The 26,872-nt window shown below is 38.6% G+C and overlaps 1 protein-coding gene across 5 annotated transcripts; it reads left to right on the top strand.

Annotated features, from left to right (window-relative positions):
• On the top strand, positions 1-23,486 carry emsy (EMSY transcriptional repressor, BRCA2 interacting). Of its 5 annotated transcripts, none has more exons than XM_062433581.1 (20): positions 1-190; positions 2,384-2,492; positions 3,226-3,325; positions 3,448-3,522; positions 4,463-4,638; positions 4,729-4,884; positions 6,309-6,568; positions 7,053-7,293; positions 8,129-8,344; positions 8,584-8,733; positions 9,258-9,431; positions 9,594-9,730; positions 11,159-11,323; positions 15,206-15,416; positions 15,613-15,777; positions 17,304-17,459; positions 17,862-18,022; positions 18,712-19,299; positions 20,932-21,336; positions 22,446-23,486. In XM_062433581.1, the coding sequence occupies exons 1-20, from the start codon at positions 188-190 to the stop codon at positions 22,626-22,628; spliced, it is 3,831 nt and encodes a 1,276-aa protein (XP_062289565.1). In that variant the 5' UTR covers positions 1-187; the 3' UTR covers positions 22,629-23,486. The 5 variants fall into 5 exon arrangements, with proteins under 5 accessions (XP_062289565.1, XP_062289564.1, XP_062289561.1 ...); XM_062433580.1 differs by having other exon boundaries at positions 11,123-11,323; positions 15,206-15,389; XM_062433577.1 differs by having other exon boundaries at positions 11,123-11,323; positions 20,935-21,336.
• The last annotated feature ends 3,386 nt before the right edge of the window (positions 23,487-26,872 follow it).

Raw genomic sequence — 26,872 nt, 5'->3', positions numbered from 1 at the left:
TTGACCATTTGCGTGGAGAGTTTAGCTTATTTTAACCCTTTTAACTCGTGCTTTATCGCCATTTTTTTGCTTTAGAGTAACTATACGATGCGGTAGCTCGGTTAAATGTCTTATATTCAACAATGCTCGTTTTTATTTTGGGATTTAAGGACGTTTACCGAGGCCTTGAAGCTGCCCTGCTAACTGGATGGTAAGAGACCCTGCAGCGGGTTTCTGCACGAAAATATGATTTTATTCAATCTGTCAATGATGTTTATACTCCTCTTGAACGCTGTATAAATGCAATTTAATATTACTGAATTGGTTTAGTTTGCAGTGCATCATTTGGAGGATTAGAAAGAAAGGAAGGAAGGAAGGAAGAGCTACTAGAGTACTAGCCGCCTTTAAGAAAACACAACACACATAAATTAACCTCTTTATTGTTTTTTTGTCCTCTAATGTGGAAACTTAGCAATATTAAAACAACCTTTAATGAGTTTGTAATTGTCAAGACCTTCTATTGAAAAGTCATTTAACGGTTTCCTCCAAAAAAAAGGCCTTTAAAGTCTTACATTTAATTCACTCAATCAAAATTCATTTTTATAGCATCTTTAATACAAACTAGTATAGTTCAAAGTGCTTAATAGTTGATTGACAAGCTGATAATAATAAGATAGAACAAGTAACAACATATTCAAATAACAAAAATTGAGACCAATACAAAAAAGAGAAAATAAGGATGATAAACATTACATTAAATAAGTACATTAAATAAATATGTAAAATAAGAGGTAAAGATGTATTCAAAGTTAGAGTTTTAAAAAACTAGGTTAAAAAAGACAAAAGAAAAGTGGAATAAAAGAGATGTTTAACAAAAGCTTAGACTAAAAGTAGGTAAAGATAAAAGCTTATTTCCATTGTTTGTCCTCTAAGTTTAAAATATAAAACATAACATTACACACTCAACCAAACCAACAGACAAAAACAGAATAATTATACAAGAAGATAGTCATACAGCAACAGTATAGATAGATAAAGTACTTCCCAAAGTGAAATTAAAGTGTTACAGCAGCCTGTTGACATGAATAAAAAGTCAAAAACAATGAGGTAGGTAAAATAAATAAAGGGAATTAAGGGCTAAATTATACATGATATCTAAATAGACTAACTAAAATATAACAAGAATAAATAAATGCTGAAAGATCTGTACTTGATTTGACTAATTTGGATGACTGATATTAGCTTCAAATAAACTATTAAATACATTTTTGCACAGAAGGAGGACTGTGGATTTGTCCTCCGTCACTTACAAGTAAGTAAGTACATTATGAAGAGATCTTTTAATGGTCAGTATGAACAGGAGGAATGAAATACGAAATGAAATACAAAACAATTTCAGTGTTCATTTGTTCTCCTTTTTAAGCTATCTTCATGAGCTTTTATTTCCAAGTTGTCTATTTGTATATATTTTTAAATTTCTTACTCAAAACTGATTTAGAAAATATGAACATCTGTAACATTTCTTGACAAAAATCCATCTGTCAGTCATATTTCCAAAGTCTCAAGAGATAAATAGGATTGCTTTTGTTGTTGAAGTGCAATTGGAAACAATGAAATAGAAACAGAGGTTAAAGTAGTTTCTGTTGACTGTGATTTAATGTAAAATGCAGCGTAGAGCATAAATATATACATTGAAACTGAATTCAAATAGCATTTAACCAAACTTACATAATCTCTGTTTGACAGTTCAAAGTTAAACAAAACTACAATAATGTGCCATGATAAAATAATAAAACATCAGCGATAATAAAAAAATTCACTCCTCTGCTCTTTTCTTCCCACACATAACTCTTAACGAAGCACCTTTTTCTCCCGTATCCTGTGTTGCTAAAAGCTGCAGAGTGTTGGTAATGTTAGTAATTACTCACAGCTATTCCTCTGAGAGAGAAAAAGCTTCTTTTATTGGAAACATTTCACGCAATTAAACTAAAAAACACACTAAATTAAAATGTCAAGTATCCAGATTTAGAAATGGATTCACTCCAATTAACATAATTGTGTATAATAGATAATTAGTCGGACTGCTGTGGTAACATTGATAGCTCAAAAATGATTATTTAGTGTAGATTTAAGTATATTAATACATACAACTTTTAAAGTTTAAACAGTAATTAGTGACAAAAAAACATGAGCAGTTTTTCTTTTCTTTGCAAAAAATGAACAAATCAAATGATCTTACATGATCCATTTGACTTTCTGCTGCTGTCACTGGCTCTCATCTTTGTTAAAACCTCTTAAAATAAACATATAGTGCAGAATCTGGGGGAGGGCAGGCAGGGAGGCAGCAGGATGATCTATGGGAAACGTGGGTCTTAACTTATGTCACTGTTTATTCTCTGACTAGCCGATGATTCAGCTGGAGAAGCCGGTGCTGACTGGTACCATGCCGGTGGTATGGCCCACCATCCTCGACCTGGGCAGGGATGAGTGCAAACGAATTCTCCGTAAACTGGGTAAGGTTCAATAAAATAAGTAATGGAAGATCTAAGAATAAAACATATATATATATATTAACATATATACAGCTTCTTTTTGTTACACGCTCACTTTTGGTGCAAGAATCTTCATGTTTGAGTTGATCTGATTGAACTTGCTTCCTCTTGTGTATCACATTGATCATAAAGAGTTTGATACTAATGTTTATATTATTGGGTATAAACTGGCTTAATTGGTGTCACTCCTTTTTCTCCCCCCTCGAATATTTTAATTGTCATTTTCTCATGTTATGACTTCCCATCAAGAAAACATTCTGTAATAAAATAACAATTTGGGACCAGAAATACACACATACCACACGCACATACACTCAACCTGCATCAATATCAGACAGAGTACAAATAAAATAAGGCCTAGGCCTTTAATGATATTACTTTATGGTTCCCAGAGTTGAACAAAGACCGTCCATATTTTTCCAATATAGTGCGATAACCCTCCTGGCTTAAAGAAATCCAAAGTCCAAATTTTAGTCTGTTTCAATGATTGTACAAAGTCCTTCTGATATATAAGCACAGAAACTTTGGCATTTAAATTTTTATAACATCCTTACAGAAATTTTGAATCTTTGGACATTCACATAGACGGTGGGATAGAGTATCTTTTTCATCCAAAAGGGTGTCACTGCTTTACTTGATGAATGAGTTGCTGCACTGCTGTTTGATGTTTGATGTTTCTGTGTGTCTCTCTCAGAGCTGGAGGCTTACGCTGGAGTCATCAGCGCCCTGCGAGCACAAGGAGACCTGACCAAGGACAAGAAGGATCTGCTGGGAGAACTCACTAAAATCCTCGGGTAATTGTTTTTTGCTGCATATTCACACAACACCAGAGAAGCACTTTCTATCTTTTTATTTGGAGACAAAGTTTACTTATATACTAATTGCTTTATTTAAAATGTGCTGTAACCTTCCTCAGCATTTCAACAGAGCGCCATCGTGCAGAAGTTCGCAGGGCTGTCAATGATGAACGTCTCACCACCATTGCGTATCAGTAAGTGTATAAATGTCCACTCGCTGGTCATGTTTTGAGGGTAAATCATCACGTGCAGTACTTTTTTAATAGTATGAGGGGTAACAGTAAATGGAAACAAGTGGATTAATTTATTACCTTATGTATCCTCTTTCCAGTGTTTCTATTGAATACAGCAACAATTAACAAATAAAATACTCAGAAGTCAGTTATGTTTTAAACTTATTTCTGATCATACAGACTTAAAACAGCTTGTCTGCTTCATTTAAAAAAGCCTAAAAAATGCCATGAAGGCGACAGGAATGGCCCAACATTTCAGTGCATTGTTGGACAACCGCAGGGATTTCTTCTTTATAAATTGCCACAAACAGATGATAAGTATAAGCCTCAGCTACAGTATCATTGTGTGGTAACGCAGCTGGATACTTATATTTGTATTAAATCAGGTTATCTCTGACAGTAAAAAAATGTATCTACTTCAACTATCCCGCCTACTTACAGCAATATCTTGTACCATTCACTTCTTATCATCAGGTTAGACACTTGACTCAGCTTTACTTCTCTGTTCCACATGTTAAAACAGCTTTCAAGTTCAAAGCACCATCAGATTGGAATAATTTACCTCTTCAGATCAGATCCATTTTATCATTTTGATTGTTTAAGCAGGTTCTGACTTCTTACTTTCATATGAATTGTACTTGTTATCAATGAAGCTGTCATTGCTCAGATCTACTGATTACTTCTACATTTGATTGAGGTAAGACATGACACAACTTTGATGTAGTCATACTTAAAAGATATGTCTGTTTTGTACAGTTTATCTTTGTGGCTGTGACTATAGAAGTGCATCACTAAGTAGGCTTGGTCTATTGCTAATGTGAGATTGTTGCCCAGAGGCTTGTAGTTTTCAAACCAGTGACCAATGACTGAAGTACTGAACGGTGCATTACATCTTTCCCAGCATGTCGGGTCCTAACAGCTCGTCAGAATGGTCGATTGAAGGACGCCGGCTCGTTCCCTTGATGCCGAGGCTCGTCCCTCAGACGGCTTTTACCGTGACAGCTAACGCTGTGGCCAGTGCAACAGCCAATCAGAACGCCTCCCTTCTGCTGCCAGCGGAAACAGGAAACAAAGAAGGTGGGCCAAGCATCACTTTGTATCAGACTAAAGCTTGTTTTGTAACAGATTTGGACGTTGAATGACATGATTTTCATCTCCTCCCTGCAGTGGTCGTGTGTTATTCCTACACGAGCACCACCTGCACCTCCACCAGCGCAACGGCAACCAGCGGCATCATAGGAGCAACAGTGAAATCACCTCGACCGCCAAGCCCTTCGTCCAACGTGGTGGTGCTGCCCAGCGGGAGCACTGTCTACGTGAAGAGTGAGTGTCTAAACTTCTGCTCATTTATCCCTTTTAGATTATAATGATGGAAAGAAAAAAAGAGACTGTAAATAAAAGCATTGTAATCACTATTATTAGGGGGGGAAATGATTTTCACTGGAAAATATAAATATTATAAAAATGGGTCAAATTTATAAATATTATATTTAAAGTATATTAATTCTAGTTTAATTATCATAAATATATTAATTGCATGTTCAAAGGAAGAGAGGCCAATAGGGGAAACCTGCCAATTACTTACTTCTCATGTATTTTTGTCATTTCTCAGTTATATTGGACTGTAGTTTAGTTTCACCTCCCAAACCCTGCACTGCAAAAAATGTAACTATTGTTTAGTTTGTTACAGATATTTAAATAGTAACTAGACAGTTGTTATTAAATTATTAGTCGATGGTTTGGGGTTCTGCACCTTTTTTGCAGAGAAAACCAAGTAAGAGTGGGAGAGCGCTGATAATTCTAATTAATTGTATGAATGTATGAAGGCGTGTTTTAAAGTTCAAACCGAGTGTTCCGGTTTTTTTTCTGTAGAGACTTTCAGTTTTCCTGCGAGAAACCTACCAGTGGTTTGAGGTTTTTTTCACTTGATTCCAGTGAAGTTTCTTTTCTCCTTTTTCAACAATTTCCTTTAAAATAAACAGTGATATCTTCAGATACGACGGGTCACACTACAGTCACTGATATGATTTACTAGATTTTACACTTAATTCAATTTCATTCTTGAGAAGAATTCTTTATTTTGTAAAAGAAAAGCAAAATTATCCGTCTCAGCTTTTACATTTAAAAGCTTCATGTTGTAGTCAGGCACAGAACAGTAGATTGTGGTTTCTAGATTTTAGTGTCTTGGACAACACAGATTGGATTTTAGGCAAAACAAAGAGAATGAGAGTAATGCATCGCTCGGCCCAAAGGAGGCAGCACGTGATTTACTTACTGATTTTTTTTTATTGATTTTTTTTACAATATGTGACGGTTCAGGCTTTCCATGAGTTAAGTTATTTAGAAATTCTCCCCACACTAATGCAGGCTCCACACCGGCTGTGATTTGATGGTGTCTCTTAGGATCTGTTGTGTGCATGTATATTAAACAGCTGGCACAAGCAATGACTGACAGACTGTTTTAGGAAGGAAATCAGTACTAGAGGAAAGATAAAAGTGAGATATAATGACAATTTCTTAAAATATTCACAGTTTAATTTGTGGGATTTCTGAATTTATAGAAAGATAGGAACTTGCAAATTAGCGTTTTAAGGTAGAGATGTTCAAACTTTTTCAGTGATTTTACACTATAAACTTTTCTTTGTTCACTTTTATTATTTACTTCAAATGATGAGAAACAAAGAAACAAACAGAGCTCCATTAATGTCAGTAATTCCATGATTTTCTGTCCTCCACCTTCCTCGCAGGCGTGAGCTGCTCTGATGAAGACGAGAAGCCTCGCAAGCGAAGGCGGACCAACTCGTCCAGCTCGTCGCCGGTGATGCTGAAGGAGGTTTCCAAAGTGTCCCCGCCGATATCCAAAAACATCACAGTGCCGATGAGCGGCAGCCCAAAGATGAGCAACATCATGCAGAGCATCGCCAACTCCCTGCCGCCCCACCTGTCCCCCGTCAAGATTACTTTCACCAAACCCACCATCCAGACCACCAACACAACCACACAGAAGGTGAGGGTGGAAATCATTTAATTGGCTCCCAGTATATTGTAGAGTAGATGTTAAACTTCTTTTACTGGTTTTTAAAGCTCCAAATGGTTTTGAGGACCGGCCTACATTTGCAGACTCTGTCATTTTAAAATCCTTCACAAGCTCTCAAATCATCTACTGCTGCACAATAAAATAGGAAGTACAGCTTTCTTTAATTATGCTCCAAAATGATGGATTACTCTGCTTAAAGCCATGAGAGATGTGAGCTCTGTGAACATTTTTAAACAACAGCTGAAAACATTGATTTAATCTGGCTTTTAAGTAGTGTCATTGTAGTTGTTTTATTGTATTGTATTTTTATTTTTCTCTGTTAAGCACTTTCAGCTACATCCCTTGTATAAAAGGTGATCTTTAAATAAAAAAAATGTCCTAACAGTGTATTTAAGTTTAGAAATTAGAATATTCTAAAAAAACAAACATTGTTTTCTGTCTTGTCTTTAACCAGGTGATCATCGTGACGACTTCCCCGAGCTCCAACTTTGTACCCAACATCCTGTCCAAGTCTCACACCCACAACAATGCTGCTTTGTCCAAGCTCGTCTCCACCTCCATGCTGACCAATCCCACCCAGAAACAGACGGTGGTCTTCCCTGCCAGCTCCAGCCCGGCCTCCAACCCCACCACCGTCGCGGTGACCACAGTGGTCTCCTCGACTCCTTCTGTGGTCATGTCTACTGTTGCATCATGTATGTCTCTCCTCTGCACTAGCACATGTAAAGTGTACCTATCACCAAGAATACCACATGTGGAGCATTTTAAACATCCTTTAAAGGGGACCTAACATGCTATTTTGAGATTTTCTGTTATTTTTATACTTTAGTCAGTGTTAAGTATACAGATTTATTGGGAAATGTTCCATTTTGAGTAAAGAACAAATCAGAAAACTATTAATTGTTAATGTTGTTTATGGAAGCTGGCCAATAAGAACACAGTGGGCTCATTAAAGAGATAGGAGCTAATACAGCCTGTTGCAGCCAGATGCTGAACTGAGGAGCCAGCATAGGATAAATAAGATGTTTTTTGAACTGTAAATCATGCAAAAATATTCTAGTAGAGCCCCATAATATGAATATAGACCTGGAAATGTGCATGATATGTCCATTTTAACACTGACACATTTCAGGAATAGCCTTTAATGCTTATAAGCAGTTTGTTATTGCCTCTCAAAATTAAAAACACATTAATAGATTTGTTTCTGGACACTTGGGGGCAGCAGAGCAAGCTGTAAAAACAACATCGACATTATACAACCTTTTAAAAGTTGTTGTTTTGTACATAATGTTAGTCATCATTTACCTTTTTACATATGCGGCAGACATTAAAAGCAAAATGATCATTTATTTGGAGTTGTTACAACACATTTAAGCCTAATATTTACTCTTTTTTAGCTGTTTGGTTTCAACCAACTTCTGAGGAACAATATATACCTATTCATGCTCAACTATGTTTAATAGCTACTTATAAACTTTGTCTGTTTGGTCGGTTAGCGTTTAGTCTCACTGTGAGTGTTCACTGTTTTAGGTGGAGCTTCAGCTGGAGTGAAGGTAGCTTCAGCCAGGCTTCCTTCACCCAAGACGCTGGTTGGGTCACCCACTCAGATCCTGACCCAGTTCCCCAAACAGCAGTCACCCAAACAGCTGCAGCAGGGCTTGCAGATGGGCTCTAGTGTAAGCCAGACCCAGACCACAACCGCCTCACCTGGCAGCAAACCCACCATTCAGATCAAGCAAGAGTCTGGTAAGAAAAAGCAAAATGAAGGATGATGCCTCTTTCTTTTGTTTTTCTTTCATTCTTTATAAGACAATAGAAAAAAAACACATTTTTAAAAGTTGACTGCCTACATTGTTTGTTCAAATACTAACGACCATAAATCATGTTGTTAACCATTAAGGCAAAAATGCATTTTATTGCAGAAATATAACTTCTTGTGACTATGTTGCATAATATAAGAGTATTATTTTCTTGTGTGCTTGCAGGAGTGAAGATAATCACTCAGCAGGTTCAGCCCAGTAAAATCCTGCCCAAGCCTTCATCAGTGGCTTTGTCCAGCAGCAGCTCCTCGCCCATCATGGTTGTCAGTAGCAACGGAGCCATCATGACCACTAAACTGGTCACACAGCCCACAGGTGGGTAATCTAAAACCAATGGCAGCCATTTTTTTTAAAATAATAGATGCAGCATGTTGCATCTGACCAAGCTTTTTATACCGGACTTGATCCTCAAGGCTATCTACATACTGGTACTCAAAAAAGGACTGAGGTTTGTTACCCAGGGCCTACTTATTTAACCCCAACATACTGTTCATATTCCGACTCATAAATAGTTTCTGCACCAATTCACATTCATAAATTCCCCATCAGTTATTAATAAATGTTTGATTAATCCTTACTGAAGAGATCAAACACAGGGTATTATATTTATCTATGGAAAAAAACAAGACATTCAAAATCACTATATATGGTCCAGGAGAACATTTTGTAGAATATGAAGAATTTCAAAAATATATGCTTTTTATCTCCATTTTTGTATATTTGGGGTCACTTTAGAAAAAATAAAGGGTATTTTCACAGCTCTCAAATGTAAAAATGGGTCAAATTTGAACCTGAACAGTATGTAAGGGTTAATAGCAACACTATATTTGTCTATGCAGCTTCCCAGGCCACCTATACGAGACCCACTGTGAGCCCCAGCATCGGAGCCAGAATATCAGCCTCCAGCGGTGGGGCCACCTACGTCAAGACCACCAGCGGCAGCATCATCACAGTGGTGCCCAAGTCTTTAGCCACGCTTGGCGGGAAGATTATCAGCAGCAACATTGTGTCTGGTGAGTCAGTGGCGTCCTGTTGCAGGTCTGCAGAGATGTAGCTCACTCTGGCTACATTAAACGTATAAGATTTATATTTGCTGTGATTTGTTCTACACAATTTGTGAATTTTTAGATAGATTAGCTATGGTTTGATATAATGATGTCTTTCCTCTGCCACAGGCACCACAACTAAGATCACCACCATCCCCATGACCTCCAAACCAAATGTCATTGTGGTGCAGAAAACCACAGGCAAAGGAGCAACCATCCAAGGACTTCCTGGCAAGAATGTTGTCACAACACTTTTAAATGCTGGGGTCAGTCAAACACCATAATTTTAAGGAATATTTTGAAATATCTGAAGTCAGTAGAGTATGTGCTTAGGTTTGCATAAATCCAGAAAGCCTTGTTGCATCTATAGTTTAAAAAAATACACCTACAATCACAGCTAAAGCTCAGTAATTAACACATTTTAACCTCCTAGTTCAATCTAAGCAAGTTGTTGGTGAATCATATTATTAGTATTTATTATTATTATCTCTTCACAAACATGAGTCAGGTACAGATACTTCCTGGGTTTTCCACCTTACATTTACATTTCCTTATTTATCCAGGGGAGTTTTCCTGAGAACCAGTCCCTCTTGTTTTTAGTATTAACACAATGACACACATTCATACCTCAAACCTGTCTAGTATGACCACAACAACTGAGTAGCTCTGCAGGAAGAGGAGGAGGTTAATTACCGAGCCCACAGGCACCTCAGTGTTATTAATTAGGGACGAGGGGAAAATACTGCTCTTTCACTTCGCCCTCTTAGATTTATGCTGCTGGTTCAGGGGACGTACCTGCTTCTCTAACCATTCGGCAACCACTGCCCTCATTTTAAATTTGCTGCTGGTATGCTTATTTATTTAACTTTGGACAAGTCAATTCAGTTTTGTTTATATAGCACAACATTACAGATCACATATTTGCTTCATTGAGCTTTACAATCTGTACAGCAATACAACATCTATCTTAAGACACTAAATTCGGATAAGAAAACGTCCTCCATAAAAACCTTTTAACAGGGAAAAATGGAAGAAAACCAACACACTTGCATGCAATGCAAAAATTTGAAAATTGTACACATAGTGGCTTTAAATGCTCAAATCCAAGGCCTTAGTTTAATGTGGTTATAATTAGTTTCTTACATGAATTTTCCTATATCTTGAAATTATTGTGCTTTTTTCAATGCTTTAAATAATTTTAAGAGAAATGTGTTTATTTGTTGCAAAGATATGAAAGATGCTGTTTTTATTTTAGTTATATATCCATTTGAATTAACTTGTTTATTTTAATTGTATTGATATGTATTGTAGTCTGTTTATTGCCCAAAAGTTAACGAGTAAATAAATATAAATATTAGCTGTCAGTATTTACTGTACATTAAGATAAGATAATCCTTTATTAGGCCCACAATGGGGAAATGTACAGAGTAACATCAGCATGTGGATCGTAAAAATAGGAAGAGTATCAATAAAAAGGATAAAGAATAACAAATAAGTACACACGCAATTAAAACAATAGTAGTAAAAAATGTTATTATTGTTAACATTATGTACAAGAGTGATATTGGTGTTGTAAGAATGATATAATATCTAAGTCTGATACTGTTTTACTGAGGTTTTATCTCATGCTGCTGTTTGTAATCCGATATGTGGAATAGTTCATAACCAGTGCTGCTGTGCGGCAGGGTGAAAAGAGCCTGCAGGCAGTTCAGGGCACCAAGCCAGCAATCATCACCGCCTCCAGACCCATCACCAAGATGATCGTCACCCAGCCCAAAGGCATGGGCTCTGGATCGCAGTCCACCGCCACCAAGATCATTCCAACCAAGATCGTCTACGGCCAGCAAGGCAAGACACAGGTGAGACATGTTCTCTACCAGCTAATCAAATGTTTTATTTATGGATGCAGCTTTGAAATATTCTAGATTTAAAGCCACTAGGAGGGGAGTCAAAGTCAGATATTTTCCAATTCCACAAAAGGTGGCTTTAAGGTTTTACCTGTTTAAACATCCTCATTACATTTTGGTGAACCACAAGACAATGAGGTTATCATATGACTATTCAACAAACATGAAGTGGACATTCATATGATCTATTGAAAATTCCTGTTAGTAGTTTCAACCGTAGGTAGAATTCAGGACCTGACATAAGGTTTCTTTCTGAGGAAATGAAAACAGGTTGCCGATTTTAGTTTTCTCAAGAAGGCGACTTGTTCTGTCTTCTGAGTTATGCATTCAGTCACTAATATGATGACACCTGCACTTTATATATTTCTGGAGAAGTTAGATCTAGTAAGAAAGAAAGAAAAAAGGGGGAAAAACACATGCATCAGTTTATATATAAAAAAGAAACATCCCCAAAACTGTAGGCTGATGATTGTATATCGGAGCTTTAACACTGACCTTTCCTCTTCCTCCCTTTACTTCCTCCATTTCTGAGAGAGACAAGTATTTAATTAAAGACAAAATGTCAAACAGACGTAGATTACAGTGTCTGTCTCATGCAACATGATCAAGTTTCTTGAACTACAAAGTTCAAACACAGTATTGATGTATTATCATCCTATAAATAATCATGTGGGAGAGATTGAAATGAGAAAATCGGGTCTACTTGGATTGGAATACGTACTAGTGCTGCACCATTTTTAAGTAAATGGGCCAAACGAAACTGTAGGTGTTTTTGGGTTCATGGGGATTTTTTAAAATATGCTTTAAAAAAACTTTACGTGGAAGGACAAATACTAAGAATGTCTGTCTGATGTGGGGGTTTGAAAGTATGCCCAGTGATTTAAGAAGAAACACCCACCTGTCTCTCATTTCCCCTCTCTGTCAAAAATACTGGAACATGACACCTCAAAACTCAAGATCCGCTTTGTCTCCAGTTATCGGTTTGACGCGTTTCAATCTGAGCATGGCACAGAAACAGCACCCAACGATATCCTCAATTCAGACTCCGGTCATCTCAAAATTCTCGGCCTCTTCAACGTTCCTCCCACTTTCAATTACACTGTTCTTCTTTCATCTTAAATCCTCCCTTAACATCACCGGTGATACCTTTTCCTGGCTGAAGGCACATTTCTCTGACACACAACAGTTCAAGAGTATCAATGGCTGCATCTCTTGCACCTTTACTCTGTTGAAAGGTGTCCCGCGGGGTTCAATGCTCAGTCCTCTCAGTTTTCATTCCCACTGAATCCTTTACTGTCACTCCACTCCCCGACCTAACATGGATGCAAACCACCTTCCTCAAACTGTGACAAATCATATATAATTAACATTATTTTCAATTAATCCTACACTAAAACCACGCACATGATCTGCCACACTATGGATGTCTGCAACCTTGAATTTGGCTATAAAAAAGTATAAGATTTAATGTTATATAAATATAATTTATAACGACGATAGTAGAAGTAATAATGTAATTCCTGTAATTCCCTCGAAGCACAGGCAAACACAAGTGGCTTTCTAACAACGGGTTAATTTGTCTCCTTCGTGAAAACTACAGACACACACACACACACACACACACACACACACACACACACACACACACACACAGTATAAAGACAAAGTTAGCAAAAATAAAAGCATTTACAGCATGTGGAAAACTGCTTATCGAAGTAAAACAAAGACTAAAACATAAATTACCTTTGGATTTCAAAATAAAAGTGGCTGTTTCACAATAAAATTTATCTCTGATAGCCCTCTTAAAATAATACAAAAACAACAAAGATCGTCTCAGATCTCAAAGCGTCCTCAGTGCATCTTGGATGCATTTTTAAGCCAGGTGTGAACAGGGCCAATAATCTTTAAAAGACTTTGATTACATTCACTGTTACTAATCACAAACGGGTTGAATCCATTTCCATCCTCATATAAGAGTTACCAAACTTCAGTATTTTTTAAATCGTGCATCGTTTACGACCATTTTTACTAGCTTGAAGCCTTGTTCTCAGCCTTTGTTGGCACAGCCGCCGTTAGATCAGTGGGAAAGTGTAAAACGGGGACCAACTCATGAAAAAGACTGCTCAGTAGAACTAGTGAAGGTAAAAAACTCTATAGAGAACCTTCAGCTTGCTGTATAACACCTAAAAGCACTCTGTAAATAAAGAATACCACTGAAATTATGTAAAGCTTTCAAAAACTTTGGGGGATTTTTTAAATTTAAGATGCAGGTGTCAAAAGATGTCCTGAGGGTAAATTCCTGGTGGTTTTTTGCTTCTGTCGCACCTTCGTAGGGATTAAATAAAAGTATCTGGTCAGATTAAGCATCTTGTCATTAAAAAAACATTATATTATTGCTTTGTTCATTCACTTTATTAATATTATGTCACAGTTTCAATATCAAACTCATCCCTCTAGTCTGGTCTAAATATAGCTTGAATTCAGTTTCTGTTTTCAGTTATCAAGAGGAAATTGAGGTCAATGAGTCAGCTGTCTACGCTCCGTATATTACGTACTGCATTTAACACACACACACACACACACACACACACACACACACACACACACACACACACACACACACACAATGACGACTTACTGTGCAGTTTCAGTGAAGCCACAAGCCAGAACAAAGTAAGCACAATCTCAAATCATCCTTAAATGTTTTAATTACATTTTTTGGTATCAACATTACAAAACACTTTCCAGTGACGAAAATGGCGGCTTTTTACAAAACCCCTCCTCTGTTTCCAGCAGACATAATTTGTAACTTCTTATTCACTGCTAGCTGTTGTACATTCAGAAATGCATCTTCTGACCTCAGACAGCTTGAGGTTTTATGAATTGCTCACCCGACATGCAAATCCATCAGAGGTTTTATTGATGCAACAAAGTTGATGGAAAAATGATGTAGTTAGTTATGTAGTAGACAACAATGAAAAAGAAACCTCCAATATCCCTGTACAAAGTTTGACAGTTATTTTAAGCCGTGAGTGTTTGTTCCCCCACGCGTACTTCTCTATTTTACAGAAGCTGTGTGGAAAAAATTTGGGAGAAGTTGAGCTTATTTGACCAACTGCACATCACGTTTTGGTTAAAAGGAATATTTATTGTGTTTATAAGTGAAATAAACACTCAAATAGGATTATAAACAGCAATCAAATTGATCTTTAGTATAGATCGGTAGTAGATCGGTCGTCCTCAAATTGGAAGATTGGCGGTTCGATTCCCGGCTCCTCCAGTCTACATGTCGATGTGTCCTTGGGCAAGACACTTAACCCCTAATTGCTCCCGTTGCTGTGCCAACGGTGTATGAATGCGAGTGAATGGGTAGCTTCCTCCTGATGTGCAGGTTGGTACCCTGCGTGGTAGCTGCCTGCCATCAGTGTATGAATGTGTGTGAATGAAATGTAGTGTAAAGCGCTTTGAGCGGTCGAAAAGACTAGAAAGGCGCTATATAAGTACAGTCCATTTACCATTTTACCATTTAGTAGGTTTAATGTCGTTATAACCAGTACTAACTAAGCTGTAACACCTGAACACCTCCAGCTGTGACTGAAAACTTGTAGAAATTAGCCAATAGAAAAGTAAAATAGACTTAAAGTAATGAATAAATGATTGAAACATCCTGCTTCTGCCTCTCCAAGCTGTAATTGTTCAGCATACAGCTACTTTTATGTACCCGCTAATGTTAAAATGACATTAAAAAGAACAAATTTGGAGCATGTTGGTGCTGATGAAGGGTTAACAGGGCCGTGTGGGGGATTCATCAGTCACCTTTTGCTTTCCTTCCAGGTTCTCATCAAACCTAAACCAGTCTTCCAGGCAGCGGTGGTGAGCGAGCAGACCAGGCAGCTGGTCACTGAGACGCTGCAGCAGGTGACCCGCTCAGTAGACATCAGCCAAGCTCAGACCTCAGGCCAGGACGGGTCCACGAAAGACGAGTCCGGCACCTTCACAGAACCAAGCAGCTTAGCCGGTGAGACTTCTCATGGCTGCGCCCAAGGTACATTTCCCCACTAGTAAAGGAATATCTTATCCTTTAAATATCTCTTTTCCTTCTCCCATGGCACAGAATGAACAGATAAGATCAGATGATTCAGTTGTTGCTGCTCTGACAGACTATGCTTTTATGGGAAGTTAATGTCGGTTTGTTTTAAGAAATTAAAAATCTTCCCAAATTGTTCCCGTCGTTCCTTCAGACCCTCCGCCTGTAGTGCATGTGGTAACCTCCAGAGAGCAGGATTGGACTGAGCAGGAAGTGGCCGTTGAGTCCAGCCCCACTATCATCTACCAGGAGGTGATTGGCGGGGAATCCCAGTCCGCCACGTCCACCATCAAAGCCCTGTTGGAGCTGCAACAAACAGGTTAGCCTATTATGTCATGGGAAAGTTTGGAAACTGATGAGGGCAGGTGGAGGTGGATGTGGAAAAACAGGAGGAGGAGGAGGGGAGGAGTTATCACCTGTACAAATGCTGACAACAGCAAAGTGTCAGGCCTAAGGAGAAAGACTATAGCTGCAAAGCTGATTTAAATTTGATTCAAATGAATGTTAATGGACTTAATTAAATAAAACCATAATTACGTTTTTATGCCTGAGGCTTCAAACTAGTAGAACTGGGTTGATGAGTAGACACAGAGGAATGAAACATTTGAATGTGGAGACAATTTTTAAACAGAGTTGTATATATATATATAAGATTTGCAATACAAAACATGACATTCCCCTCCTTCAGACTGTAAATTCCCAAAAGATCCAACCAGGTGTTGCCTAGTCATATTGTCTGCTATCTAAAAAAACACCTTGTTATCAACTTCTAAAATACTTTATTCTCAAGTGGCCTGGATATGTTAAACCAGAACTTTATGTAATCATTATTTTCACTTTTCCCTGTTTTCAGAGGTATATTTTGGCACATTTCAGCCAGAAGCGTCTGTTTTCTGCTCTGTATCATTTTTTACTTGCTGTTTACTGATAATGCAAACTTCCTCCATGTTTACCTGTCATGTCATCCTCACTACTCTCTTAACAGCAGTATTGTTATGTCTCACTTTAATTTAGTCCAGTTCTAGTTGTACTTTGCCTTTTTTATTGCTGTTAAGCTCCCATCAATAAAACAGCTTTTCCTGATAGGTTTTTAATGTGAAACATCTGCAGGAAATGTTCATTAGTAGTTTTAATTAAACAGTAGCTTGACACAGATTGAAACAATTCAAGTTCATTTGTGAACATGAACTGGTTAAAGGATAGGTTCGCAATTTTTCAAGTCTATCAGGTGTCCATATGAAAAGTGAAAGAGGTTTTCCTCGCTGTAATCATTCCTCCTGTTCATACTGACCATTAAAAGATCATTTTCAAGTGTGTTTTCAGTGTAGGTGATGAGGGCCAAAATCCACAGTGTGTCCATGCAGTCATTGAAAAGTAGATGTGAAGCTTATATTCAGCTTCAGCAGTCTGAGTTAGTCATACCAAGTGGATATCTGCCACATTTACAGTCTTTTTAGCATTAAATACCCTCTTTGTGTTTCCCTGCTGAGCTGTGGTGGAAGTATAGTAACAAAAAGAGGGACTTTGGCACTAAAAAACTGTAACGTTCAAAGATATCTAGTTGATTTGACTCATTTAGATGAATTTTAAATACATTTTTGCGCAGAGGGGGGCTTGTGGATTTTGTTCCCCATCACTTACATTGTGCATTATGAAGTAATCTTCTACTGGTGAGTGTAAACAGGAGGATACGAGTAAGAAAAACATGCTTCAGTGCTCATTTGGACACTTGACTGTTGTTTTAAGACAGATTTCAAAACCTGGAAACCCGTCCTTTAAACAATAATTAACGACTGGTTTGAGTTAGTATGTTTTGCTAAATGTGAGTGTTGTCCACCCCGACAGTGAAGGAGAAAGGAGAGTCCAAACCCAGGCAGCACACCATCGACCTGAGCCAGATGGCCGTGCCCATCCAGCTGGCCCAGGAGAAGAAGCCCAGCCCCGAGTCCCCCAGGCCCTCAACCTCAGAGGCCGAACCGAGCACCGAGTACATCACAGCAGGTACAACTCTCCGATCTGTGTCATGACATACTTTATGAAATATTCGCACACGAATGCAAAACAGTCTGCACTTCCTTTTTTGTGGTTCGCTGCTCATGATGTGTGAGCTCAGATTCAAACTAAACCTCAGATTTGGCAGAGTGGAACACAGTTCTGTTTTTTAATGCGTGGGAAGAGAAGCTGTTACGTGTGCGTGTGTGCGTGTGTGCGTGCGTGTGTGCGTGCGTGTGTGCGTTCGTGTGTGTGTCTGTGTGTGTGTCTGTGTGTGTGTCTGTGTGTGTGTCTGTGTGTGTGTCTGTGTCTGTGTGTGTGTGTGTGTGTGTGTGTGTGTGCAGCCTGCCCTACTTTTGATATGATCATCTGACAGCTCGACTGTGCCCCCCTCTCCTCCCCCTCTGCCAGGTAAAGTCAGCAGAGTGGGAGTGCCCTCGGAGGATGACGTGGTCATGTCGTCCTCCAGTCAGCTGCTGGGGAAGCCTTTCAAAAGCATTAGCCAAGTTACCGTGGTAACCAAACCGGCTGCGGTCTCCTCTGCAGCCACAGCTTCACACGTCAGCCACATGGTGAGGTGACGCCTTTAGAGCGGGACTTAACTACTGTTCCACTTTTGTAAATGATTAATAAGTAAACAAATACAAGTAGATGGTGTACAAAAGTGTGCACGCAATCCAAATAGAGCAAACGTAGAATTTACTCTAGAGCTGTAAAATAAGTCATTAACCCTTACATACTGTTTAGGGTAAAATTTGACCCATTTTTTACATTTGACAGCTGTAAAAACACCATATGAACATTTCTTTTAGCTGGACTTTTGACTAATGTGACCGACAGTATGCAAAACTGCAATTAAAATGAATAATTTTTTCATTTTTGTGCAGCTGATACACATTTTTGTATGTTCTAAATGTACACATTTGACTTGTGTTTATAAAAAAATTCAAAAATCTGCATTCAAATGTGTTTAAATGTTCTCCTTGACTATAAAATAGTGAATTTGAATGATTGATCAAACATTTATTAATGACTGAAGGGGAATTTATGAATGTGAATTGACTAATTATGAGTCAGAATATGAACAGTATGTAAAGGTTATCTTAGCAGTAATTTAAAATGCAAGATTCAAGCTTAAAGGGCCAGTGTGCCTCATTTAGTATTGTTTTATAGTAGTTTTATAATGTTATGTCGTTGTATCCCTGCATTAGCTCATGAGTTAACGTCCTCCCTCGGTATCTTCTTTCTGATTGTGTTTCAGCCCTCTGAGACTAAGACTGAGACAGTGCTGGAGGTGGGCGAGCTGGAGGGCGACACCTTGGATCCCCAGACAGGCTTGTTCTATCGCTCCAGCCAACCAACCACAGATCCAGTAAAGCAAACCCCCCTGTCTGCTGGCGCTCAGCCGCCACCTTCCAGCCAGGCAGAGACGGAGCAGCAGAGCCGGCACAGCTCCGCATCAACCCAGCCACCTCCGACACCGCTCCCAACGCCACCTCCGCCGCAGCTCCAGAGCAAACCTCAAATCAGCCAGCCTCCCTCTTCCTCCACTGCTTTCCCCTCCACTCCTCCTCTGACTAAGAAACTCCCTAAGCTACGAGAGCAGATTCAGCCGAAACCCCAAACCTTAAGCCAGAGCCCCAAGGACCGGCCCCTGCCTCCACCAGCCCAGCCCGCCGCAAAGCTCATCACCCTGGGCACGCCGACCAAACCCCTGGTGACACCGCAGCTCCCCAAGCTCCAGCAAGCACCCACGTCCCACCACAGGCCCCTGCACACTCCGATGTCCCACCCTCCTCCGCTGCAGGCGCACCACCCCGTCAGCACCGAAAAGGTCGCCTCCAGCCAGGTGAGTGGTTTTAGATTAACAAAAACAAAACCCTGCGGAAGTGGATACCCCCTCACTAATAATTCCAGTATATGTGAAGGTGCTGTGGTTTCCCTTCCTTCGTGCAAAGGGCAATAAAACATTTGTCACGTTTACCTTGCTGCAGCCTGATAAGCAAGAAGAAACTGATTTATAGCTGCTTGACGTCGCTGTTCTTCTGTTTTGTATCACTGTGAGTTGAATTCTGACTGTTCAGACAAGATAACAAACCAGAGACTTACATTTTCATCATACAGAGTCATTTGTGCCATGTATTAAAGCAGAGTGTCCTCTCTGTCTTTAAGCATATAGTAAAGACTTTACTGTTCTTCCCGTTTGCACGCGTGTCATGAATCAGGTTTCTCGTTTATGTCGCACACAAAAACAGGATTTTGGAGTAGAATAGATGCTGTAAAAACAAACTCCCACATTCATTTTTACACCCTACGCAATTAATGACAAATCAGTCATGTAGTGACAGGCTCAGATTTCTCACTAAATGATGAGTTACGTTTTTGTGTTGTTTTTTTTCCTTTATGTAAGACTTGGTATCAGAGGCGGAGATAATCTTTAAGCAATGGTTCGGCGTAATTTCAACCTAGCGTCATTTGCACCATGATAATCTATCTAAACACCCCCTCACCCCTTTTATTCTCCCTTGGTTGCAAATTGGTGGAGTTAGAGCCATCAGCCGAATGGCTTAGTACAGGCGCTAATGGAACCAACAGTGTATCTCGTAAATTACCCCACTAATAATGCCTGGATTGTTATCAAACTTCTACAGTAGTACTTATTGCATTAAGAATAAGAATCTAAACTACCTAAAACGTTTGCACCGTACTGTATATCAGTTATGTATGTGTGTGCTTTTTTTAACATCCCCACCAAGCATGAAAAGAAACCCCCTGAAAGCCACGGTATAATTATAACGCTCAACCAAAGTATTTGTGAAAGTGAAAGTCAGAGCAGCAAAATCATTAGCTCTGAGCCGTTTCGATATCTGCAATGAATTTCATGCAAGATATTGAGATATTTCAGTCTGAACCAAAGTGGTGGAACGACCGGTCATCCCTAAAGCTTTGCAACAAACATGGCTGAATATATTTAATTTATTCAGGGCCCTTCACTTATCAAACAGTAAATAAACACGTGGGACTTAAACTCTCATCTTACCTACATTTGTTTTATTTTCGCTTTTATTTACTTTTGAATTTAGTTTTCCTTTTTTCCAACAACATAACAGCTTTGTAATACAGTCAGTATGAAATACCAAAATACCAAAGATTACATGTTGTCCATTTTTGTAATGCCCCCCATCCACCCTCCCACAGAGTCATACGTGAATAGTGAACATCTAAAATGATATAATAAGCAAATGAATAAGAAACTAAGGAAAGAAACTAAGCAAAAACACAGAAGCAAAAAACAAAACAAATTACAGTACAGATAAAGCAGTGATTAATAGACATATACATACACATTTAAAACATATAATACACGATAAGGTAGATCAAATGTTATCCATGGCCCTTTATATTGAGATTTTAATTCAGTTATGGGAGAGCGCACAGTTTTAGTATTTTCTTATTTTCTTTTTAAATATCTTCACCACAGCAGCCGATCATCACACAGAGCGCCACCGTCACCAAGATCAGCTTCGGCAGCTCCCACCACTCAACGCCGGTCTTCAGCAGCGGCGAGGCCACCGCCAAACTGCTCCCAGAGTCCAGCTCCGGGCCCTCCGGAGAGAAGCCCTCTGTGTCGGACATCCTGAAGATCTCCATGATGGAGGCGGAGATCGACCCGAGCACGGAGCCCATGGTGGTGGATTCCTCCAGCGACTGCGGCCCTCTGGGGAAAGCCCTGGCGGTCCAGGCCGTCTCAGGCACATTGGACTCGGGCCAGTTCATAAGCAGCTCCGGGGCCTCCATGCATCATTCCCACACGAAGCCCCAACAGTTCAGCTGCATGCAGGGCCTCACAGCACAGAGGAGCAAGGAGGACCTGGAGGTCATTGAGGTGAGAAGTTCTTTACAAAAAATATGAACGCAACAAATCAAAGAGCTCAAAGTAATCCGTCAGTATTGTGAAGCCCTTAAAATGCAAACTCCACTGATGATGGTTATGTTTTCAAAACTACCATAAAAAAGAGTTGTTTGTAAATGTTACAATTTATATTTAAAGGGATAATAAACATTAATAAACAATTAAATCATATAAGAACATCATTTTAAATGTTTCTAGGTTAGCTAAACGCTTAATTTTCATCAATATACCTTGCAGCTTTAACGTTTTTGAACACTTTACAATTTTTCTCTATTTCTGCATAAATATGACCTGAAACCTGATTAGATTTTTACACAAGTCCTAAAACTAGATAAAAGGAACCCAATTAAACAAATGAGACAGAAACATATTCAATGTATTCATTAATTTATTGAGGAAAATCATTACATCATCTTCTATCTTTCCATGTTGGTGTGAGGCAAAAGTATGTGAACCGTAGTTCATCTTTCACAGCAATAACTAACAACTAAATATTCCTGATAACTGTATTAGGAAGACTTTTAGCCCGTCTCTCCTTATAGAAGAGATGTTGTTGGTTTGCTTCAGGTCATCCTCTGCAGCAAGTAGGTTAAAAAAAATTAGAGATTTATGAGAAAAATATTTCCGTTCAACAAGAACATTATCATGAAATATATCAGTAAGGGCTGCGACTAATGAGTATTATCATTATCGACTAATCTGTTTCTCAATTAATTAGTTTCTTGGTTTTAAAAATGTCAGAAAATAGTGAAAAATGTTGATCCCAAAGCCCAATGAAACGTCCTCAAATGTCTTGTCTTGTCCCCGCAACTCAAAGATAGGAAAATATAGATAATGTAAATAAAAATATATATAAAGGAAATAACATATATAAAGGAAATATTCACATTTGAGAAGTTGTAATCAGAGAAATTGGACATTTAAGACTCAAAACGATCTATTTATCATTGCAGCTCTAATATCGGCCGATAGATATTTTTCAGTTCACATATCCTTAAAAAAATCAATATCGATACACATAAAAATATGCGTCTAAAACGGAAAGTGAACTGACTGAAACCTAATGTGACTAACACATGCAGGTGATTCCTCAGTACTCTATCCTGCCGGACTCCAGCCAGTCCAACGTGGTGGTGGAGCCCAGCGGCTTCCTGGAGATCACCAACTACACCAGCCAGCAGCTGGAGGAGGACAGCCCCATGGAGCAGGAGGTGGACAGCAGCAACGACGAGGCCACGGCGGCCAGCCCGCCAGACCGACCGTAGTCGCTCCACAGCAGATGAGCAGCTTCGTGGCTTCGGACCCACCAGACAAAGACGTGCTGACTGTTTTTTATAGTGTTTTTTGTGTAAAATATGTTAGTTTGTTCTTCCCCCCTCCCCTCCACGAGAAATCGCACGTTTTTTTTTATTGCCAACGAGGAGCCCTGGATGTAAAAAGTGGCAGCGAGGTGGGAGGATTAGTTCTAGTCCGGTCTGAGACATTTGGAAAACAGCCTCTCCAAACAGACTTTATTATTACATTATGTCAGCACGGTTACCTGCAGGACTTTGCAAGACAGTCCACACATTCATGAAATTATTTGTATTTTTTTCAAACCGTGCCACCGAACGTCATTTCAACATATACAGCTGGGGTCGGACCAGCTGCACCCGCTGTTTTTAAGAGGACTGCATTTATGTTTGTGTTGTTTAGTGTTTCCCAAAAAAGAAGAAAGGAAAAAAAAAACCCCACTGACTGTGCTCACACAGACTTTTGTACAAAGTGACGTCTTCTTTTGATGACTCGAAGGTTTTATCAACATAGGAATTGTATTTTCTTTTGACCGAGGTGCAACTTTGTAACAGTAAAAAAACAGAACCAGAAAAAGGAATCCTGGAGGAAGGATTGAGTGCAACATATACGTTACTGATCATTCGAACTGATGTAAAAAAAATAATCATAATAACAATTTCGCAATGTACTTTTTTTTGGTAAAATATACTCTGGAGTTCTGTGAGAAAAAAAGATGTATTTGCTTTTGCATAGTGTTTTGACTATGCATTTCTTTTATACCTTTTCAGACTAGTCGACTACTTGAGAGAAATCATGTAACCTGCACAATAAATCAGCTGAGTAGAACATTTCAGTTAATGCTGTTTCTTTTATTTATTGGTTGCCAAAAGATACAGGAGGTCAAAGTGTGGCGCTGAATTCATTAGAGAGCTGTAGGTGTTGGTGTTCTCATTCACATAAAAAAGTGAACGGTCTTTATAAACAGATTTTTTTGAAAATGGTCTGAACCAGATGTAGTGGATCTTGCACAAATCTTTCATGTCAATTCCAACTTTAGTAAGCTTTCATGTGCAAATTCAAGCTGTTAAACAATAGAAAAAAACACCAAATAAGAGCTCTGGTGTCATTACCAGAATGCCAGAAGAATAATACTCATACCTAATACCTCATTTCTTGTGAACTTCCTGTAAAAAACTTCTTAAAACAACAAAGAAGCAGCACTTGAACTCTAAACACTTAAGCTTCCCGTCATTGTGAAACTTGTGTAAGAGTTGACAAGTGACCCCACCACTTTGTGCCACAGATAGTTACAGATAGTTACAGATAGTTGTGTTTGAGGTCAAACCAGAAGATTGCAAACAGACAGTGTGCAGACAGTGGTACGATTCCTCCATTCAGCAGAATACCTCGAATACTCCAAATGCTTTTAGGCAGCAGTTCTGCACTAATAAAGATTCATGTGAATGCTCCAGATGGTTGAGAACAGAATATTTTACTGCTGTCACCAACAGGAATTGATCAGATATGTCACATTGTCATTGTGTCATTTACTGTAGGATATTTCATGTAGGCTGTGCACACTTGCTGCAAAGTTTCTACACCTTCAAATCAAAGACAAATCAAAGATCTTGTGACTGAATGCAGAATGTGCAGAGGCTGCTCACACCTTTATCACTGTCTCATGAGTGCATCGGCCTACCCTAATTATCCTTTTAATGTGCTTGAACTTTTAAAGCAGGCGATAATAATCCGTATTTTTTTTCTGTCAACAAATCGCATGAAAACACCAAAATCAACTAAATGTGTTTGTCTGTCACTTAATACTTTGACGTCTCCACCCTGTCCGTGGCTGTCAGCCCAAACCTATTCACTCCTGCTCATCACGTAACTCTTTAAAAACAGCTCTTAAATATATATTGTGCTTGTTTTGTTTTTTTGTTTTTTTCAAAGGCTAAATAACTTTCTTTTTAATGTTCCTCAGCTGGGGGTAAATAGTACATTTGTTGGGGATCATTTTCAGCTGTGAATTAACAGGCGTTAATCAGTGTTTTTAGCAGCTGACGGTGTGTATGGTTTGTTCATTATACTGAGTGTCCTGTAGTTTTTAACAGTATTTATAACAACAATGGAGCCCTTCTGCACAGAGGAATGAGATCTATCAGGCTCTGACCTCACAGACAAAACATGTTACAATGATCGATTCACTGTTGGTTTTGGTCATTTTACGGGATTTGCTCACAATTACAAAAAAAAAAAAAATGACATATACCAACATGTGAAACCATCACCAATAAAATCAAACCAGTTAAATCACCACTAATATTTTGTAGTTCCCCAATGGTTACGCTCTGTTGTAACTGCTAGTACATGTCAGCTGCTATTTAGGGAACCATAGTATTAGATTAAACTTGAAAAATTTTGAAATTAGTATGAGTTGATACAGTGAGTTGGTACACTGAACTTGAACAACACTTTCAGATACGTACATCAGTTTTTATAAAGTGTTATGAGCTGATTTTTTGGCCGTGTGCGACGATTGTATATCTACTTAATCTTGGCCTGAAATCTGCTCAGGCAGCCAAAATACATTTCTGTAATTTATAGTGGCTCCTACTGGCAAATGTAAAAACATATTTTATTGCATTATAACGACCGTCTGAGCCAGACTTGATGTTTATTGGAACCTCTGCCGTGGTGATAGAGGGTTTTTTTCTTTTTGGCTCTGCACACGTGTAAAAATGCACACTTAATGCACACTTCCCGGCTGAGTCCTGCTTCACACTGGGGCTTTTCCTCCTTATGTTGAAAGTGATCCAATGGGCTCCAGGGGTGGGGGGGAGTAAGGAGGGGTTCAGATCCAGCCTGCAGAGACTGATTGGCCTGCCTCGACCTGAAGACATGTGGCTCTGTTTAGGCGCATGCTGAGTTACCGTCGCTCCACCCTGCACCCCCTGCTTGGATTACGGTGCCAAAGTCCCGCAGGATACCGCAGTTTACTCTTCTCTGCTGACTCACCTGACAGCAAAAAAAACTGCTAAAAACAGATAAATCAGCACAGTGTTTTAGTAAGGAGCTAAAAAAAAACCTGGAGTGAATTCTAATGCTGATATTCAGATTCAGATAAGTTATTTTACCATTAGGTAAATTTGTTTTTCAGTGAGTGAGTCATCTCATGTTGTTACACCCACAGACAGACAGTACAGGACAAGAACATGTTAGACAAAGTGACAACAGTGCTCAGACTAAAAGGACAAAAGAAGAAGAACGGCCCCAAGAAAACAAGATACAAGAATAAAAACATTTTAAAAATAAGAAAAACAAAAAGTCGATAAAAGACACAAGACAAAGGATCAAATATGTGCCATTAGTGAAAACAAGATAAAAGAATAAAACATTTTTTTAAATGAAAAGTCGATAAATAATGTTACATTTTGCAGTTTCTTTCACTTGTTAATAGCACTGATGGCTGCTGGTACAAAGCTGTTTTTGTATCGTAAAAGTGGAAAGTTTTCTCAAAGAGAACAGGCACTGGCGTCCCTTTTTACACACAGATTCGCAATTGAGAACATGGAATGGAAGGATATGAACCTTTTTTTGTCTTAAAAATTACTCAAAATGATTAATTCATTATCAAAATAGTCGACAATTAAAGGGCCAGTGTGTAGGATTTAATGGTATCTAGCAGCAAGGTTGAAATCACATCAAACTGAATACACTTCATCCTTACAAGCATGAAGGAAAACCTACAGTGGCAACGAAACTCAACCCAATCGATCAATTAATGGACTAATAGAGTGACTGCAGTTACCAGGTTTACTCTCATGTAACATCTAAGGTCACAGATATATTGTTTTTAACCCTTACATACTGTTAAGGGTTTTTACATCTCAGAGCTGTAAAAACACATTTCTTTTAGCTGGACTTTTCCTAATGTGGCCCACAGTATACAGAAATGGAGATAAAATGCATCTTTTTATTTTATTCTGTGCACTTGATTCTTATTTTTACACATGCAAAAGTACAGATTTGACCTGAGTTTATTCAAAAAATTCAAAAATCAGCATTCAAACATGTTGAATTCATTATATTCAATAAAATGTTCTCCTGGACCATAAAATAGTGATTGTGAATGTCTTTTTTTCCACAAGACTAGTCAAACAGAAGGATTAATCAAACATGAATTAATGACTGATGGGGGAATTTATGAATGTGAATTGGTGTAGAGACTAATTAT

This window comes from Scomber scombrus, chromosome 14, assembly GCF_963691925.1.
Source record: "Scomber scombrus chromosome 14, fScoSco1.1, whole genome shotgun sequence".
In the NCBI taxonomy this organism is placed as follows: Eukaryota; Metazoa; Chordata; class Actinopteri; order Scombriformes; family Scombridae; genus Scomber; species Scomber scombrus.
This window is presented reverse-complemented; position numbering and strand designations above follow the sequence as displayed.

Bases quoted from the DNA above. Each gene is read 5' to 3' on its own strand.
- emsy (XM_062433576.1), top strand. The intron at 3,523-4,462 runs GTAAGTGTATAA...CATCTTTCCCAG, and splicing joins CTCACCACCATTGCGTATCA to CATGTCGGGTCCTAACAGCT. The intron at 4,885-6,308 runs GTGAGTGTCTAA...CCTTCCTCGCAG, and splicing joins GAGCACTGTCTACGTGAAGA to GCGTGAGCTGCTCTGATGAA.